The 20,430-nt window shown below is 41.3% G+C and overlaps 1 protein-coding gene across 9 annotated transcripts in view; it reads left to right on the top strand.

Moving 5' to 3' along the window:
- The window catches only part of BIN1 (bridging integrator 1), a 106,844-nt gene that overhangs the window by 76,497 nt on the left and 9,917 nt on the right, over positions 1-20,430 (top strand). For 4 of the 9 annotated variants that reach the window (XM_075829068.1, XM_075829073.1, XM_075829067.1 and 1 more), the window contains 7 exons: positions 700-785; positions 2,440-2,515; positions 6,437-6,528; positions 10,322-10,490; positions 14,665-14,793; positions 18,053-18,160; positions 19,398-19,421. In XM_075829068.1, the coding sequence (XP_075685183.1) occupies positions 700-785; positions 2,440-2,515; positions 6,437-6,528; positions 10,322-10,490; positions 14,665-14,793; positions 18,053-18,160; positions 19,398-19,421 (684 nt within the window). The remainder of the gene's footprint in view (positions 1-699; positions 786-2,439; positions 2,516-6,436; positions 6,529-10,321; positions 10,491-14,664; positions 14,794-18,052; positions 18,161-19,397; positions 19,422-20,430) is intronic. The other 5 variants (XM_075829075.1, XM_075829069.1, XM_075829071.1 and 2 more) reach the window with 3 other exon arrangements.

The following is a 20,430-nucleotide window of genomic DNA, read 5'->3' as shown; positions in this document are numbered from 1 at the left end:
TTACACAGTAACATAAGAGGAGAGGGAGGGGAGAGGAGGGGGAGGCTGCTGCAAACTCTCTGCCTCAGTCTGTTGCATTCTGTGAGAGGGGAGGGGGAAGCTGCTGTCGACTCTCTGCCTCAGTCTGTTGCATACTGTGAGAGGGGAGGGGGAGGCTGCTGCTGACACTCTGCCTCAAGCTGTTGCTTGCTGTGAGAGGGGAGTGGGGGGAGCTGCTTGGTCACAGATTAGCTCTGAAGAGCCCACCCACTCAGCAAGCATTGAGAGATAAAAAGAATATTTACAGAAATGATGGAAATAGAAGGAAAAGACACAAAATCTGCGGGTGTATTTAGAAGTGAATTCTATGTATCGTGTCCATCAGGGCCGGATTAAGGTTGGTAGGTATAATATTTAGTGGGGGCCCCAATCCCACATCTGGAACAGAGACCAACTGACCCCTTAAAGCAGCCACAAAAAGGAGGAAAGTTGGGGGTCTGACAAGGTGAACGGTATACACTACCCCTTTAAATGGTAGATAGATAGAACTGGCCCTTGGTGGAGGCCCCAAGGTGGTGGAGGGCCCCCGGGGGGGAAATGCCTCTTGTGCCCTCCCTATTATCCGGCTCTGGGGTCCATAATCCCTTGTCACTTTTGATGTAAGAAATAAAATCCTCATGTTACTGCTTAGTCTCATGTTATTCCATTTGTGTTGAGTAGGCCGAAGACGAGCTGCTAAAATCCCAGAAAGTGTTTGAGGAGATGAATCTCGACTTACAGGAGGAGCTGCCGTCATTATGGAACAGGTATGTATGATACCCGGGAGAAGCAACGCTCAAACCCAAACATTCAGGAATGACCGCAGTTACAAGGGTTTCCGGTTTTATGTAAATGAAGTTTAATCACTGAATAAATTAAAAATTCTACAACTTCCTAATATCCTTTTTGGTACAATTTCTTGCAATTTTCAAGATCCCTACTTGCTGTCAGTGAAGTAGATATCTTGAACATTCAGAGACAGCTAACCCGTACATAGCTAGTCCTGCGTTCAACTAAGAAGTGGATACAATTGTATCCAGTCTAGACAATGCTCTGTGAGCTAAACCACCTGGACGCCAGACTGATACACTGTAACAAACTACCGGAACGATTGGTGCAGCTGCTGCTGATGTGTTTAGCTCACAGAGCATTGTCTAGACTGGAGACAACTGTAACCACTGCTCAGCTGAGATCAGGACGAGGTATCTACAGGTTTGCTGCTTTTGAATGTAAGAAAGAAAGTTAATTTACTGACAGTGAAAAAGATTCTTAAAAATGGTGAGGAATTAAAAAAAAAAAAGTATATTAGAAAGTTGTAGATTTTACATTTATACAGTTTTTTTTTAGCTTTATTTACATAAATATCCCTTTAACCCCAATACCCTGCCCCTCCCCCATGCAACTTTGTAATTTACTTTGTGTATCAATTTCTCACCATTTACATTTGCAAAACTTCTGCTTGCTGTCAGTAAAAGGAAACCGTCCTTCCTGACCTACTGTAGTCACAACTGATGTTCTCGTTACAATGTATCAGTGTAGCGTAGACAATCCTCTGTGAACTCCGCAGCAGCAGCACAAATCTCTTTCCTATCCTGACTTCAGGCTGATCGCTCTTATCTACACTGATACATTGTAAGAAGCTCATCAGCTGTGTGAGCAGGATTAGGTCAGGAAGGGGTTTCTGCCTTTGAAAGTAAACACTAATGTCCCCATTCAGACAGGAAGCAGAGATCTTAAAAATTGTGAGGAACAGAAACACAAAATACACGGCAAAATGACTTCATTCCTTATATAGTTATTATGTATCAATTCTGTAATTTTTGGAAAACCTCCTATACAATTTTTTTTTTAACCTGCAGATATGAATATGTGGAGGTGGCCTTTAGGGGAGGTTCACACGCAGAGTTAAAAACGTCTCAAAATACGGAGTTGTTTTCAAGAGAAAACAGCTCCTAATTTTCAGACGTATTTTGTGCCACTCGCGATTTTCGCAGGGTTTTTGGCTGCATTTTTTTACGGACGTTTTTAGAGCTTTTTTCAATAGAGTCTATGGAAAACGGCTCCAAAAACGTCCCAACAAGTGTCCTGCAGTTCTTTTACGCGGCCATTTTTTTACGCGGAAAAAAACGCAGTGAAAAACGCTCCGTTGGAAATTCTGCTTTCGATTTTTCTGCCGTTTACGGCCCGAAAAACGGCTGAAAATAGGCCGTGTGAACGTACCCTTGAACTGTGGAAAATAACATTATAAATAGAACCCAGATTAAAAGGATTATTAGTCATTTTTTGTATATCAGGAACTATAGAAGAATAACGGCGGGTGGTCTGGATGTGATATCAGACGTGGAGCCTTCATAGTCATAAAATCTCAAATTCTGCCATTTGAGGAGAAATTACAATTAATGTTTTTGTTTCATTTGGCAGCCGTGTTGGTTTCTATGTCAACACATTCCAGAGTATTGCTGGGCTGGAGGAAAACTTCCATAAAGAGATGAGTAAGGTGAGACCCAGACCCCAGAGGTGAAGCCGACCCCACAAATTCCAAATCAAAAGATCACTAAACACTAAATAATAAAGCGCCTTATAAACCGAGATAAAATACATTTCCAGATCTAAAATTTAGAGCAGGAATTAGGGCACGTTCAGAGTTTTTCCGCTGCAAATGTTGGTGCAGATTTGGGGCAATTACGCAACGAATCTGCACCAACATTTGCATATTTGACAGGTAATTCAGACGTTGCAGATATCACAGCCGACTTGCCACAGATATCAGTTTTTGCATTGCAAAGGCTGAAATCCGCAGTGAAATTCCGCTTCTTCTCCGCAACAGCCAGTGCATGCTGGGAGGGAAAATTCTGCACCGCAGCCTATGGTCCGCAGCGGAGTTTTCCGCCACATCTGAACTAACTTGCCGAGAAATGGATTGAAACAAATGTAAAAAATGAACGCTGGAGAATTCCACAGCAATTCTGCCATGTCTGGCCGTGCCCTAAGGGCGGATTTGCACGAACGTGATTTTCACGCACCTCGCACGGACCTATATTAGTCTATGGGGCCGTGCAGACAGTCCGTGATTTTTACGCAGCGGGTGTCCGCTGCTAAACACTCACGACATGTCCTATATTTTTGCGTTTTTCGCACATCACGCACCCATCGAAGTCAATGGGTGCGTGAAAATCACGTGCACCACATGGAAGCACCTCCGTGAGACGCGCATGATTCGCGCAACAGCAGTCAAAAGTATGATTAAAAACAGAAAAGCACCACGTGCTTTTCTGTTTACAAACATACAAACAGAGTGTCATAATGATGCCGGCTGCGCGAAAATCACGCATCCGCGCATCTTATGGTGATGACACACGGAGCTGTTAAGTGCCTTTTGCGCGCGCAAAATGCGCACGCTTGTGTAAATCCTCCCTAATACTGCTCCCTATATACAAGAATATAACTACTATAATACTGCTCCCCATATACAAGAATATAAATACTATAATACTGCCCCCTATATACAAGAATATAACTACTATAATACTGCTCCTATATACAAGAATATAGCTACTATAATACTGCCCCCTATATACAAGAATATAACTACTATAATACTGCCTCCTATATATAAGAATATAACTACTATAATACTGCCTCCTATATATAAGAATATAACTACTATAATACTGCCCCCTATATACAAGAATATAACTACTATAATACTGCCCCCTATATACAAGAATATAACTACTATAATACTGCCCCTATATACAAGAATATAACTACTATAATACTGCCCCTATATACAAGAATATAACTACTATAATACTGCCCCTATATACAAGAATATAACTACTATAATACTGCTCCTATATACAAGAATATAACTACTATAATACTGCTCCTATATACAAGAATATAACTACTATAATACTGCTCCTATATACAAGAATATAGCTACTATAATACTGCTCCTATATACAAGAATATAACTACTATAATACTGCTCCCTATATACAAGAATATAACTACTATAATACTGCCCCTATATACAAGAATATAACTACTATAATACTGCTCCTATATACAAGAATATAACTACTATAATACTGCTCCTATATACAAGAATATAACTACTATAATACTGCTCCCTATATACAAGAATATAACTACTATAATACTGCCCCTATATACAAGAATATAACTACTATAATACTGCTCCTATATACAAGAATATAACTACTATAATACTGCTCCTATATACAAGAATATAACTACTATAATACTGCTCCCTATATACAAGAATATAACTACTATAGTACTGCCCCTATATACAAGAATATAACTACTATAATACTGCTCCTATATACAAGAATATAACTACTATAATACTGCTCCTATATACAAGAATATAACTACTATAATACTGCTCCTATATACAAGAATATAGCTACTATAATACTGCCCCCTATATACAAGAATATAACTGCTATAATACTGCTCCTATATACAAGAATATAACTACTATAATACGACCCCCTATATATTAGAATATAACTACTATAATACTGCCCCCTATATACAAGAATATAACTACTATAATACTGCCCCCTATATACAAGAATATAACTACTATAAGGGCGGGTTCACACATAGCGGAATTTCACTTAAATTCCGCTGCGGACACTCCGCAGCGTTAATCCGCAGCGGAGCCGTTTCTCCATTGACTTTCACTTTAATTTAGCAGTGTTCGTTTACACGATGCGTACAATTCCGCTGCGGAGCATAGGCTGCGGAGCGGAATTTGGTGTCCGCAGCATGCTCTGTCTGTTGCGGAGCAATGGCGGACTGGTTGCGGACTCATGGCGGAATTTCTCCATTGACTTCAATGGAGAGTCAAAATTCCGCAATGAAGTCCGCAGATCTTATGTGTGCTGCGGAGCGTATTGTTTTTACTACCATGACATTTCTTCATTCTGGCTGGACCTATGTATTTCTAGGTCTACAGCCAGACTGAGGAAGTCAATGGGGCTCCCGTAATGACGGGAGCGTTGCTAGGAGACGTCTGTAAATAGTCACTGTCCAGGGTGCTGAAAGAGTTACGCGATCGGCAGTAACTGTTTCTGCACCCGGGACAGTGACTACCGATCTCAATATACATGTATCTGTAAAAAAAAATATAAGTTCATACTTACCGAGAACTCCCTGCGTCTGTCTACAGTCCGGCCTCCCAGGATGACGTTTCAGTGTAAGTGACGGCTGCAGCCAATCACAGGCCAAGCACAGGCTGCAGCGGTCACATGGACTAGAGCGTCATCCAGGGAGGTCGGGCCGGATGCCGAAAGAGGGACGCGTCACCAAGACAACGGGCGGTAAGTATGAATTTCTTTGACTTTCACTAGGGAAAGTGCTGTCCCTTCTCTCTATCCTGCACTGAATAGGGAGAAGAGAAGCACTTTTCCTGCAGTCCGCAGCGGCCAGTCCGCATCAATTTACTGCACATTTTGTGCAGATCCGCTGCAGAATCTGCAACGCAGATTCTGTGCGGCATTGATGCGGACAGTTGCGGAGGAATTCCGCCATGTGTGGTCATGCCCTAATACTGCCCCCTATATACAAGAATATAACGTCTATATTACTGCTCCTATATACAAGAATATAACTTCTATAATACTGCTCCTATATACAAGAATATAACTACTATAATACTGCTCCTATATACAAGAATACAACTACTATAATACTGCTCCTATATACAAGAATATAACTACTATAATACTGCCCCCTATATACAAGAATATAACTACTATAATACTGCTCCCCATGTACAAGAATATAACTACTATAATACTGCCCCTATATACAAGAATATAACTGCTATAATACTGCTCCTATATACAAGAATATAACTACTATAATACTGCCCCTATATACAAGAATATAACTACTATAATACTGCCTCTATATACAAGAATATAACTACTATAATACTTCCCTCTATGTACAAGAATATAACTACTATAATACTGCCCCTATATACAAGAATATAACTACTATAATACTGTCCCCTATATACAAGAATATAACTACTATAATACTGCTCCTATATACAAGAATATAACTACTATAATACTGCCCCCTATATACAAGAATATAACTACTATAATACTGCCCCCTATATATAAGAATAGAACTACTATAATACTGCCCCCTATATATAATAATATAACTACTATAATACTGCTCCTATATACAAGAATATAACTACTATAATACGGCCCCCTATATATTAGAATATAACTAGTATAATACTGCCTCCTATGGACATAAATATATGGTCTTTAACAGGAAGGAGATTCTCCACCGGCCTTTGGCTATGGTATATATATATATATATACACACCCAGTGATATGTTTCCTTGTTATTTTGCAGCTACATCAAAACCTCAATGATGTGATGAAGACCCTGGAGACTCAGGAGGGAAAACCTTCCACTAATGCATTAACTGTGAAAGCTCAGCCTAGGTTAGTGTTGGCTCTGTTTTGAATTTACAATACAAGTTTCCTGTAGGGCTTCTCTACCTGTGTCCCTACGACAACACTTCCCGCCACTCCTCTCTGACAGTCCGGTGTTATTATGTGGACATCGGGCTTCAATCTGAATGAAGTCTTATTTTTCTAGCACTAATAAGAAAATGACAGAAGAATCCGGCTTTGTTTCTAAGTTTCCCTATGATCACAATGAGCTACCTGAGAAAAGAGGCAGGATGTGTTGTCAGAGGGTAAAAACCAGAAAATCTCTTCTGGCAGATCATAACTTGGTACAAAAAAATATATATTTATATATATATATATGTAAAGGCTATGTGCACATTATACTTCTTCAGATGGGTCTAGGGGAGGAGGGGATTCCGTGATTTGACCACCCTACCGATTTCTAGCACAAGACAGCCCCATCAGTAATAGACTCTATTTTAGATATTGATGGGGGGGTTTGGGTAATGACCCCTCAGTAATGATGTCTTCTACATCAGAAGACTTCATTACGATTCTTAAAGGTGTACACGCCCTTTAAATCCATCAGCTCTACTCAGTTATTAGGGTTGTCATGATGAAGAATGGTTGCGGACATATAATCTGCCGCTTTGTATCAGGTCTTATCTGCCCGGCTCTGCATTTTCTAAATAATTCCACAAGTTTATATTTTGCTTTTCACTTTCTTACATAGTACAGATATGGGGGCGGCATTGGTGACTGTCATATAATCTATGAATCGGACCTCATGACATTTAAATCTCGTATTAATGTATGTCACCCCGGGGAGCAGAGAGCAAGAAGCAGCACCGAATCCAGTATATAGGGGGCAGTAATACAAGAAACGTTCCAGAGAAGTCTCTCCTTTCACGTTGATAAAATTCTATTTGGTCGTCACCCAGCTTTCCCTGAAATGGATAAAACCAATATGGCCACCATTATAGCTCCCACTTGCTTTGTCACCCAGCTTTCCCAGTTTTTTGAATGACAAGCCCGACCTCTGTATTTCTATAAAATTCGGAATATTGGATGGTGGCTTTATCTCCGCTATAATGGTGGCCATATTGCTTGTCATGCAGCTTTCTCTTAAAGGGGTATTGCAGCCGTCCACATTTACCACCTATCTACAAGATCAGTGATATATGTAAGATTGACAGGGGACCCCCAACGATTGCAAAAATAGGCAACCCCATTCCCTGTTCCTGCCTTCAACTATATATGTATTAGGGAGGAGTTGTATAGAGTGGTGGGCAGACAGGCACGCTGCTGCTCCATACAACTGCATAGGAGGTACGGGAAAATACGTGCACGCTGTTTCCATACCTCCTGAACAATTATATGGAGCGGCAGCGGGCATGCTGAACAGCGCTCAATGCGACTTCTCCTCGCTGTGGCCTGCCTGGTGGAGAGGGGCCAGGACCCCTGTTGTAGTTATCAGTGGGGGTTTTTATGGTCAGACCCCCACCAATCCAACAGTTATCACCTATCTTGTGAAAGGTACTGATGTCAATTGATTGCAGTGGGTGCCATGTAATGCTTTACTGTGGTGCTGCAGGCTGGGCATTTAGTGAGCAGTTCCCCTGCTTATGTTAAGAGGTCCTAGTGGCAGGAGACCCCAGAATCAACTTGTCGCTGTGGGATATGCAACATGGACAAGAAAGTCGCCAAGACAGACAACCCCTTTAAGTTAGGGAGTCACTAGTAGGTGCTGTGGAACTTGTCAGGTGATCTCTCGTGACCAGTCAGATTGTCGTGGACTTGCCCATGGCCCCTGATTGGGCTGTGGGGGGCAGATTTGTCGGTGCACCCACAGTCATTGGACTCTAATTTACAGAGGTCTCTCATTGGTTGCTCTCGTGATCCGTGCAGTCATTTCAAGATGATTTCTTCATTTCCGTACAATAATTTGTTGATTTATTTTAAGCATTTACCAATAATTTCATTTTTAAAGTAATTGCCCCCCTGACCCTTCCAACAGAAAGAAAGCAAACCTTTTCTCCCGACTGAAACTAAAGAGGAACAGGTAGTGGTAGCCGCGGCATGACGCATTAACGAGGAGTGCGTATAACGTGTGTGATACGGGACCGGCTGCGTATGAATTAATACCCACTAATAATAACTTGTTTCCCCTCCCCCCCTGGTGCATGACTGTGTGGTAGCGTCGTACCCGCACGGAGCGCTGCTATGACAATGCAGCTGCTCTGTTCACTTGTTTGATGTGCGAGGTACAGAATGCCTCAGGGACAGGACCTTGTGACCTGGGATACCGGGTCCACATGATGGTGACATTGGCTTTGTGCTGGGAACTGACAGGTTTCAGAGCGGCTGGTCTCCCAGTGGCATATAGGGTGAAAAGAAGGACCCACAGCTAAATAAAAATGGGGTCTTCTCCCCAGGTGCAAACATTCAATGACCCCGAAAATATACCCTCAAAATTCTGCTTCCCCAAAATTGGCCTCTGGGCTGAGTTGAATCTTCTAGTGCGGTGACCACCTCAGTCCAGGGGGAAGGGCAATGGTGGAACGTTCTTCATGGGGTTCAGCTCATTTAAATATTCTTCATTCTCTGAGGGCGGAGCTTAAAGTGCCCGGTCTCCAATCACAGACTGCTCAGTGGAGGAAAGCTGAGAGATTGGTCTGTTCCGAGATCTAAGAAAAAGAGGAAAACCAAAATAGATGTCCCCTGGTAGATGACTTTTTTTTTTTTTTTTAGTTTTTACCCTTTGAAATCCTATAAAAAAAAAAAGGATCAATGAAGAGAAGGAGATCACGATTAGTGATACAAGTGTCCCTTTAAATCTACCTTTAGAGCATTTATAACCAAAGCCATAGCTTAAAGAGGTTGTAAAAAATTTAGAAAAACACGGCTGCTTTCTTCCAAAAACAGCGCCACACCTATTCACAGGTTGTATATGGTATTGCAGCTCAGCTCCATTGAAGAGAAGGGAGCTGAGCTGCAATATCACATACCATCTGTGGACAGGTGTGGCGCTGTTTTTGGAAATAACTTAAATATTTTGATTCCTATATAACTCCTTTAAGCCTCCTGGACCCCTATGCAACATTTATACCAGGGGCCCAAATCCTCATATCATTTGTAAAACTGTTGTTCAAACTTTTGCTCATCATATGTGTATATATGTATGTATATATATATATATATATATATATATATATATATATATATATGCGCCGTGTTTTCAATTGTATACCTATTAGTTGTGTGTCTTTTTCTGGGAATGCGCTCGGAGATCATGTTTGGACTAAAAGTCATAACCCTGTTTTATGTCTGATTTGAGTGTTTTCTTATATTTCTGCATGTGTCTATAATCATATAAGGTTACCTGATGCAAATGATGACAAAAGAGGGTGTGGTTAATGCAAATTATGGTAAAATGGGCGTGGCTTTCCGATTTGCAAATATTTTCCGGCACTTTGGTGTGAGCAACCCCTGGGTACAACTTGGCTTTGTTCTTTGGTGTGCGCCATATTACCCAACAGGAGTGTAGCTTGCTGGGGGTATGACGTGCACTATATGGCCGGTACATCAGGTTTATAATGCTCCCCCACTGTAACTCTGGTCTTTAAAGGGATCACAGTATTAATAATCAGCTCGTGGCTGAGACGTTCCTTACCAGAACATTTATACTTGATGATATTTTAAAGACCTAAGAACAGAGAGTTGAAAAAGAAAGTGGATCCTGGAACAGCGCGGCCCCTGCAGCCCGGGCAGCGGTCCATAGACGTGTAAGCTTGTGGTTTACTTAGCTATGTTCTTTCCTTAGTGACTCCAGTCCTGCAAAAGTGAACAAGACTCCATCCTCCCCTCCTGATGGACCTCCTGCCGAAAGTACAGAGCAGAAGACCACCAACCATGACTCTGAGGAACCAGCTGCTGCTGCCACGTTCTTCGTGGACACCCCATCTGTGGTTGTGTCCAAATCACCTTCTCAGGTATCCCAAGACCAAAAGGGTCCATTATTAGAGTCAGTAGAAACCTTCTAAACCTTCATTGTCTTGAAGACCTATTTGGTTATAGAGCCGGCCATGGACGCCAAAGATTTTTGGCTGGAGAACCAATCGAAATTTGTTCCATTGGTTGGACAGGGGTCCTGGTTACTAATGGGGCAATGCAAACAATTATGACGATAAAACTGATTTTCCATGGGAAGTCGCTCGGGTCGCGGATATTGATGCAGGACTGACCTTCCTAAAATAGACATCTTGGAAAATTTGTTTTATAGGGGCTACATTTTGATGTCCATGGCCAGCTTACAAGGTGTTCCCCCGAAATGTATCCTCTGATTAGACAGATCAGGTGATAACATTGGAGGAGTCTATGAGTTTGGTTCCCACTGATTCGCACAATAGAGTAGCCATGATGTTCTGTAGAGGGTCCATTGACTCGTAAGAATCATTGGTGCTCCACTGTGATTGTAGAGGTGGTCTACAAAGCACCGGGGCCTCTTCATGGTGGGAATCATTGGAGTCCAATCTCATGGACCACCTACCACCAAGACAGAAGGAGATGTAGCTGTTCCCATTCCATCCTTATGATGGCACCTTCTTCTGTCCTCCTAGTAATTGTCCACCATGAACTTGTACGTGGATCATTCCTGGTGCCATCATGTTGTGTTGTGAAGTCTTCATTATCTCAAGTGTCAGCGTTACATGTCGTCTTATGTTCCTGGTTGTAGACCTTCAGGATTTCACTTGATTACCGCCAGTGATCAAGTCATGACTCTGACTTCACCTTCTCTTGACTTCTCTTGTGTTGGTTACTGACGGGTGTCTCTTCTTTTCCTCCTAATCTCCCGCTGCATCTGAAATCGTTTTTTCCCTGCAGAGATTGCTGGTTTTGTAGACAAGGCTGTTTGAGGACGCCTGTAGTGGATTAGTGATCTCCTTCACAGGCTGTGATCTGCTGATAGATCTACACGGCACCTCTGGCTTTTACTATTGGATCGCCGCTGAGGCTACATATTATATACAGTATATTTTTTCATCTAGCCCCAAGATGTACGCAAAAGTGTATAAATTGACGGCCAAGAAGCTAGACTAGATACATTGTTACCAAACTAGTAGTTATCTATCTATCTATCTATCTATCTATCTATCTATCTATCTATCTATCTATCTATCTATCTATCTATCTATCTATCTATCTATCTATCTATCTATCTATCTATCTATCCTCATATCTATCTATCTATCCTCATATCTATCTATCTATCCTCATATCTATCTATCTATCCTCCTATCTATCTATCTATCTATCTATCTATCTATCTATCTATCTATCTATCTATCTATCTATCTATCTATCTATCTATCTATCTATCTATCTATCTATCTATCTATCTATCTATCTATCTATCCTCATATCTATCTATCTATCTATCTATCTATCTATCTATCTATCTATCTATCTATCTATCTATCTATCTATCTATCTATCTCATATCTATCTATCTATCTATCTATCTATCTATCTATCTATCTATCTATCTATCTATCTATCTATCTATCTATCTATCTATCTATCTATCTATCCTCATATCTATCTATCTATCTATCTATCTATCTATCTATCTATCTATCTATCTATCTATCTATCTCATATCTATCTATCTATCTATCTATCTATCTATCTATCTATCTATCTATCTATCTATCTATCTATCTATCTATCTATCTATCTATCTATCTATCTATCTATCTATCTATCTATCTATCTATCTCATATCTATCTATCTATCTATCTATCTATCTCATATCTATCTATCTATCTCATATCTATCTATCTATCTATCTATCTATCTATCTATCTATCTATCTATCTATCTATCTATCTATCTATCTATCTATCTATCTATCTATCTATCTATCTATCTATCTATCTCATATCTATCTATCTATCTATCTATCTATCTATCTATCTATCTATCTATCTATCTATCTATCTATCTATCTATCTATCTATCTATCTATCTCATATCTATCTATCTATCTATCTCATATCTATCTATCTCATATCTATCTATCTATCTATCTATCTATCTATCTATCTATCTATCTATCTATCTATCTATCTATCTATCTATCTATCTATCTATCTATCTATCTATCTATCTATCTATCTATCTATCTATCTATGATCTCCGTTTTTGCCTATAGATGGGGTTCCGAGCGGCGGACTCCTCTTTATTGCATGTATAGAGCATATAGACAGGAGTTCTCTTCATGAAACATCTTATATGAGGATGACTCAGGAATATATAATTACAGGCATTAATTACTAACATTATTCTCTGTGCAGCTTTCTCGTCTGTGAGCACTAACATTAAGCCTGGCATGCGTCCTGGCAGGATAGTGAGGGGGCCGCCTGCCATGACTTGTATGAGAGGGCACGGAGCTTGTGGCATTGACTAACCTGCTGATCACATTATATGCTGCTGAATTCTCTTCTGCATCCTAATATCTCCAGAAATCCTACTATTTACAACATTGCGCAGCAGTAATAAGTCACTTCCCAGGTCATCCTGATAGTTGTACGATGTAATACTGCACAGCAGCCAAGAGTTACCCAATAAGGAAGCCTGATACAAGCAAGCGAAATAAGGAATCACTTACTGTCAGGTCCCACGAGTGATCATACAGGGTATAAGGCTCTGTTCACACTGGCGTCATGCTTTGTGTTTTTACAGCATCCACGACAGATATGATGGATCCTTTATGATTCCTCATTATTAGTTATGATCCTTTTTACTCCCATTGACTTGTCAGTTTTCCGGCAGCTATCCGTTTTTTTTGAGGCTCTGTTCATACTTGCATTTTTATTATTGCATTATTATTTGCACAACACCGATGCCTGATGGACCCCATTGACTTGCAACGAAGCCCGTCAGGTTCTGCTGGGGTGTCCATCATTTTGACTGGAAAAATAGGGCCTGTCAAATATGTCAGAATCTGAAAACTAATCCTCTGACGTAAATGTGAACATAGCCTTACTAAAAAGAATATTGCTGCGTGCTACACTATTACAAACTGCAAAATCCAATGGAAACCTGACGTAAAAGAACTAACGCAAGTGTGAACAGAGGCTTCCATAGATAAACGTGAATCTTTCTGGAACAGCAGCAGCGCCACCTGCTGGTAAATTGTGGAATGACCTATAATTGTGTATATAGGAACACAAAATATATACTGTTTCTCATTAATCAATGAATATTATACCTGTCATCCAAGCTAAGATATCCTAGCTCTGATAAAAGGCCACATGAAGCACCTACTTTGTAGTCAATGGCATTTAAAGGGCACTTCTGTTCACAATTAATAATAATATTTCCCGATACAGTATTCATTCCTACACGGTAATAATTATTTTTTTTTTAAATAAAATTAGTTATTGTACATTTCCCTCCCATAATGCCTCAGGATGGAGCACAAGTTTTATATTCAGTGGTAGGAGCTTTCTCCTGCAATTATTGTCAGCCCCCTACTTTGTATGTCCCCCCCAAGAGGAGTGGGGGAAGGGAAGTGACAACTCACCGAGCACATTTCTGCCTCACAAAAGTAAGGTAGTCACTTGTTAAGTCATTACCTGCAGTGTTGATTCTGCCTGCACTGCTATAATACTGCCCCCTATGCACAAGAAAACAAGTTGAAACATTTTATATTTGTATAAACTAATTTGTAAACAATTGCAACATAATATATTATAGTTACAGATCTTATAATAGTGCGATTATAATACAGTTCAGTCCGTAGTGATAAATCCACATATTACTCAGTATAATATTGTACGTGACATGAACCGTCCAGCACATAGACACCGTTACGAGTCCCCGGTCCGTGGCTTTTTATTGAGCTGAAGTTTCCATTTGCTTTGACTTCTTGTAACTTTTTGTGTCTTTATTGTGTAATAATATTTGATATTTTTTGTGAAAGGTTCATCCATTGCTGCGGTGAATGTCACCTGACATGTGATGGACCAGGAGGTTCTTTGTCTGTGTTTGTTTGTTTTTTTGCTAATTATTTTTTTGTATGTTTGTGTTTTTTCCCCCCTTTTTTCTTTTTGGGTGGGGGTCGTGTGGATTGTCTTTGCTGTTATTTTACTTGCATGTAGCTGAGGAAAGGCCCTCCGGTTCCACCGCCACCAAAACATACGCCCTCCAAGGACATCAAGCAGGAGAATATCATCGGTCTGTTTGATGACAATTTTGTGCCCGAGATAAGTGTGACCACTCCCTCACAGGTTAGCGGCTGCCGCTCATCTCCCCTTCACTTACTAACACTTGCATGAGAACCGCAGGAGGTGTCACTTGTGGAAAAGACCAGAGGGGATAGAGAACCATTCCCATCCAATGTCCTTAAATGTTTTATTAGTCCATGTGTCCCTGCTGAACGTCGTTTTACAGGTTAAATCTACGCATATTGTTGAGCAACTTTTTAAATCCTATGATATTATATGTTATACTCCAGTCGCATTCAGAGCAGCATTCACTATTCCACTGTTACATTGTGTTATACTCCAGTGACATCCAGAGCTGCATGCACAATTCCACTATGTGATATTCTTCAGTTACATCCAGAGCTGCATTCACTATTCCACTGTTACATTGTGTTATACTCCAGTGACATCCAGAGCTGCATGCACAATTCCACTATGTGATATTCTTCAGTTACATCCAGAGCTGCATTCACTATTCCACTGTTACATTGTGTTATACTCCAGTCACATCCAGAGCTGCATTCACTATTTCACTCTTTCATTATGTGTTATAGTCCAGTGACATCCAGACCGACATTCACTATTCCACAGATATATTGTCTCATACTCTAGTCACATCCAGAGCTGCATCCACTGTTCCACGGTTATATTATGTTTTATACTCTAGTCACATCTAGAGCTGCATTTACAATTTTTCTGGCTTCTGCTAGGAATCCATCCACACTCTGCTCAGCGGAGCTACTGTAAGTGATCTATAATAATGCGCTGCACTCTAATGTGTTGCATTGAGGGAGATTTGTTCCCCCACATCAAATCGTGTTAAACTAACATTTAAACAGAACAGAGCAGGCCCTGGACCAGCAGGAGGCAAATGTGAAGTTTTGTAACCCGAGACTATGCTGAACGCAGCTCTGGATGTGACTGGAGTATTGGATGTGACTCAAGATCAGGATTTGTAAAGTTACTCAACATTAGATTTAAACTGAATTTACGGTGGTGTCCAGTTTTGCTTTTTGGAGTTACATTGCATATCACTGATCAAAGTGCAAAAACATTTCTTGCAAATGACGAACAGCCATTTCTGTACCGAGCCGGGGGATGGGTCCAAATATCTCCGTCATTGATTAGTGTAAGGACGCTGGTCTCTGCATTCTATAAGGAGTGACACCTCTGTTGAATTGATTAAAACTTTTTTTTTTTACCCTCTGAAACAATGGTCTACAACCTGTACTACAACTTCCAGCATGCCCTGCCAGCCTCCTAGCGAGCCTCAGGTTGCAGACCACTGCTGTAAACTTTCTCTTACCAGCGGACACTGGCCAGAATTGGAAACACGACGACCCCTGACCATGAATGTACATGAGGCCGGGTTCATATGTTACGTTGTATTGTTTCTCTTCTAGTTGTGTTGGACTCTATTCACATCTACGTCTTGGATCCATTTACGTGGTAAACCAGGACGCAGTGCTAGATCCATCGTATGTGGTGACCGTCGTTCTGATGGGATCTGCGTAAATCTCTGAGATCGTTCCTTTTTTCTAGAAAAATAAAAATGCAAGAGAAAACAAACGTTCTAGCGAGACAGGGGACCGCGGCCTCGCACGTATGTTGTTAGTAGTCATTTAGCAGGTAATCAATTGGCTGGAAACTATTGATGTCTCTGAGGTCCGAGGCGTTTCCTCCTGGGGGACCGTAAATTTAATGGCTGCGTGGTCACGAATAGCATTTTTGACTGTGTACAGAAGGAGACAGAATATCTATGGAGTTCATAGAGTTGGGTTCCTACATGCCGGACCCCACTTTTTTACCACTCAAATCTCTTTAAAGGGGTTTTCCACTTTGAACAATTCCTACTTGTTAGAAGGGTCCCTTGATAATAAGCAGATCACTGGGACCCTAGCGATCAGCTGTGATCTGTGGGAAACCTGGCAATAAGTGTTCAGTTTCCCTGCAGCGACACCACAGGAGAAATGAAGCATTACACAGTGTCTATTCATATCAATGTGTAGTCTGTGTAATACAGGACAGGACAGGTCCTCCAGAGACGTTCTATGTAACCACTCTCCACTCTGACCGAGAGATGAGGATCCTGAACAGAGGACCCCCCATTATTACCCAGAATTCCCTAATAGGGTGTAGGAAATGGGTTTTCTAAACTGGACAATTCCTTTAATATCACAGAATTTAGTTAAATGGAAACAAAGTAACGCTATGGACCCTTAATTTTAATCATAATATGACAAGATAGTCAAAATTGGACGTGGTTCATATAGATTCCTGTCCGAAGACACTACATAAAGTATTTATATAACGCTCCAATATCCTAAGTGACTTGTCCTGATATATTCATCGTCCGGCTCCTCGTCATGTCAGACAATCAGATTTTCAGGAGTATCAGCAGCTCCCCCAATGTTGATCTGGGAAGATAAAGGGGAACCTCGGGTGAAGATGCAGTATTTCCATAGTCCAGTACCCTATAGTCCGTCCCTGCTGGATTTCTGGACTATAATGTACTGGATAAATGGATTTATGGGGGGCCACTGTCCGCTGGAGCCCGCTATCTGTGCATGTCTGCTGTTTGCTGTTTGCATGCTCGCGCTGTAGTGATTTGCTTGTTGTATATTTCGCATGTGTTTCTTTTATGCGGTTTACAGAGGCTTCCGTAGAATTGTTATGAATGCGCTCCGGTTCACGTTGGTTAAGTGTCATGAATGACGTCACATGGGATTCTTCACTTACAGGTAGAGCAGACCTTGTAGTGCAGTATATTAACCTCACATCTGCTGTATCTATGCACTGAGGCACCGCATATCACAAGGTAAAGACGCTCTAGTGCGCGACTCCATTGGTCTTTAGGGCTGTCTTGAAAAATCCCAAGACTTTTTTTCTCTGTCCATGCGCTGACACCGTTACATGCGGCCTATGCCAAAAACCAGGAACATGGACGATCCAGAAGACTTAATGAGACACCTTGTAACCGATGGATGATGGTCTACATACATTGCTCAATCTCTTCACTGACTGTTGTGTATGAAATCCGAAGGCTCAACATATTATGTAGAGACGTTGTATCGGTGTCACAATGTCTCGGGTAATCTCTTTGCATGCTCTTAGTTAATGGTCTTCTGTTGTAGCATGGCGAGGGGTGGACTGGTTGGATTTTGTCATAGACGGGTCTATAGTTCCGGAGACCTGAGCACCCCAGGGTCTTTATCTTCTTTCTGGGTTTCCCTATTAACTTCTGTCTAACTTTCCTACTAACCTTTGTATTTGTGCTGCAAAGTTTGAGGCGGTGTGGCCCCAAGCAGAAGAACCCAGTTTGTTGGATCTGGATTTTGATCCCCTCAAACCTGACTCCAGTTCAAGTACAGTCCCTGCAGGTTCTTCCCAGGTTTGTGGTGTCTTTGCTAACCAGGACATATAGGAAGCCTGGATGACTGGCTTGATGAATGGATGGGTAGAGGAATGGATAGATGATGAATGGATAGGTGGGAGGATGTGTGGATGGATGGAAGAATGCATGTGTGGATGGGTAGATAGAAGGATGGTGGGTAGACGGAAAGGTATATAGGTGGATGGATTTGTGGGTGAATGGATGGACATGTGGACAGAAGGGTGGATTTTAAATAGATGGATTTATGGATGGATAGGTGGGTGGATGGATGGATAAGTGAGTGAGTCAATGGATAGGTGGGTAGATGGGTTGTTGGGTGTAAGCATAGGTGGCTGACTGAATGGATAGGTGGGTAGATGGGTCGTTGGGTGTAAGGATAGGTGGATGAATGAATGGATAGGAGGGTAGATGGGTCGTTGTGTGTATGTATAGGTGGCTGAATGAATGGATAGGTGGGTAGATGGGTCGTTGGGTGTATGGATAGGTGGATGAATGGATGGGTGGGGGGACGGATAGATGGATGGTGAGTGGATGGATAGGTGGATGGGTGAATTTATAGATGGTATGAGACACATAAGGTGGGTGATATAGATAAATGAATATATTACATATAGATATATATTGGATAGATGGTAATGAATATGTATAAGACACTGCATATAGAGTTGGACATTGAGGTAGAGATGTGGTGAATGGACGATCGGATATTGGGTGTTTGGATTGAATGTAGGGATGATGATGGTGAGTGTGAGATAAGAGAAGAATAAATTAGGGATAGACGTTGTGTAGATGGATTAGTTATTGGCGGGTTGTACATGAGATACATATGTGACGGGTATTGGGTGAATGGAAGGATTGATGACTGAATATCAGATACACATGTAGGGATCCACGCAAGACTGATGGTAGAAATTACACGGGAAGAAGACGTTGGATGGATGGATATAGTCAGGTGGACAGACTAATATAAGACAATAAGGTCATAGTCTATGAGATGAGATGTTGTACAAGGGATACCGGCCGGTGGTCATTGGATAGGTGGATGGATATTAGACTGATGGACACAAGACGTGTCCTATGGGAATGATGAATGAATGGATATTGAGTAGATGGATGGACAATGGCCAGGATGATAGAAGACACGTCGTATGAGATGGGCCGGTAACTATCATGGATATGAGATTTGGTAGAGGTATAAATATGTGTTTGTTCTTTCCATTTTGCTGCATCTCAGCCTCTGCCGTGGGATCTGTGGGAGGTAAGAGACAAAACTAACCAACTAACCCGCCCATTACATGTCCTCACATCTTCAACCTCTTCCATTCCCACTACAGGCAGTGAGATCTCATCAGAATGGTCTACAGCAGTGCTCAGCATATAGACTCCATGCAACAGTGTGACCAGCCCTGTTATTATAAAAAATGGATGAAAAAAAGGGAAAAATGTGGCGCAGATCTATGCCTGCTCGTAACAAACTTTCCTGTCAAAATGCGCCAAATTTATTAGTTGGCGTTCGTCTTGAAACAGGAACTGAGAATTGAAGGGGTTAAATAGATAAATCTTGTTTTTTTTTATTAACTGTCCACTGCTTTTAGGTTTTCTTTAGAATTTCTCCCAAAGATGGTGGGGAAAAGTTTGAAGAATTCACTCCTTGGCTGCACAAAACGTTGTGTCCCCTCTCAATACCATGGCGGGTGTCAATCCTGTGTCTGAACAGCGGCTAGTTGGGAGCGGACTGACTCTGACCTTACCTCCGTGATCTCAGTCTATTCACATGATGCGCTCAAATCGCTGTTTAGTATTGAAAAATCATGGCAAAATGTTGCGGTTTTGTTGTGATATTTTGCTGCGATTTGGTGGTAATTTTGGCAATAAACTGCAATATGAATGCGCCGTGTGAATATACCTTTAATCCAATACTCCGTATCTGCTAGACTTCAGCCACACATCGCGGTCGCTGCGTGGTTTCTAGTTGCGGTTTTGTGTTTTCCAGACCACGGCAAGTAATGTGTTAGTAAAAGTGAATGGTGAAATTGAAACGCAGCGCAGACGGCGCCTTTTTCATGATCGTATTTGGCCGTCCCCACAATTGCGGCCCGTGATTACGGGCACGACCGAGGCCTTAGGGTATGTTTACACCTACAAAAAGAAGTGGCTGGAAATGACAGATCTGAGATTTCAAGGTGTTTTTTAAAGCTGAAAGTGAAGCTTTTTTTTTTTAGGGCTTTTTCATTGTGTCAATGGAAAATCCGCTCCAAAAACGCTTC

This window comes from Rhinoderma darwinii, chromosome 6 (assembly GCF_050947455.1).
Source record: "Rhinoderma darwinii isolate aRhiDar2 chromosome 6, aRhiDar2.hap1, whole genome shotgun sequence".
In the NCBI taxonomy this organism is placed as follows: Eukaryota; Metazoa; Chordata; class Amphibia; order Anura; family Rhinodermatidae; genus Rhinoderma; species Rhinoderma darwinii.
The sequence above is the reverse complement of the archived record's forward strand: the minus strand, read 5'-3'. Positions and strand labels throughout refer to the sequence as shown.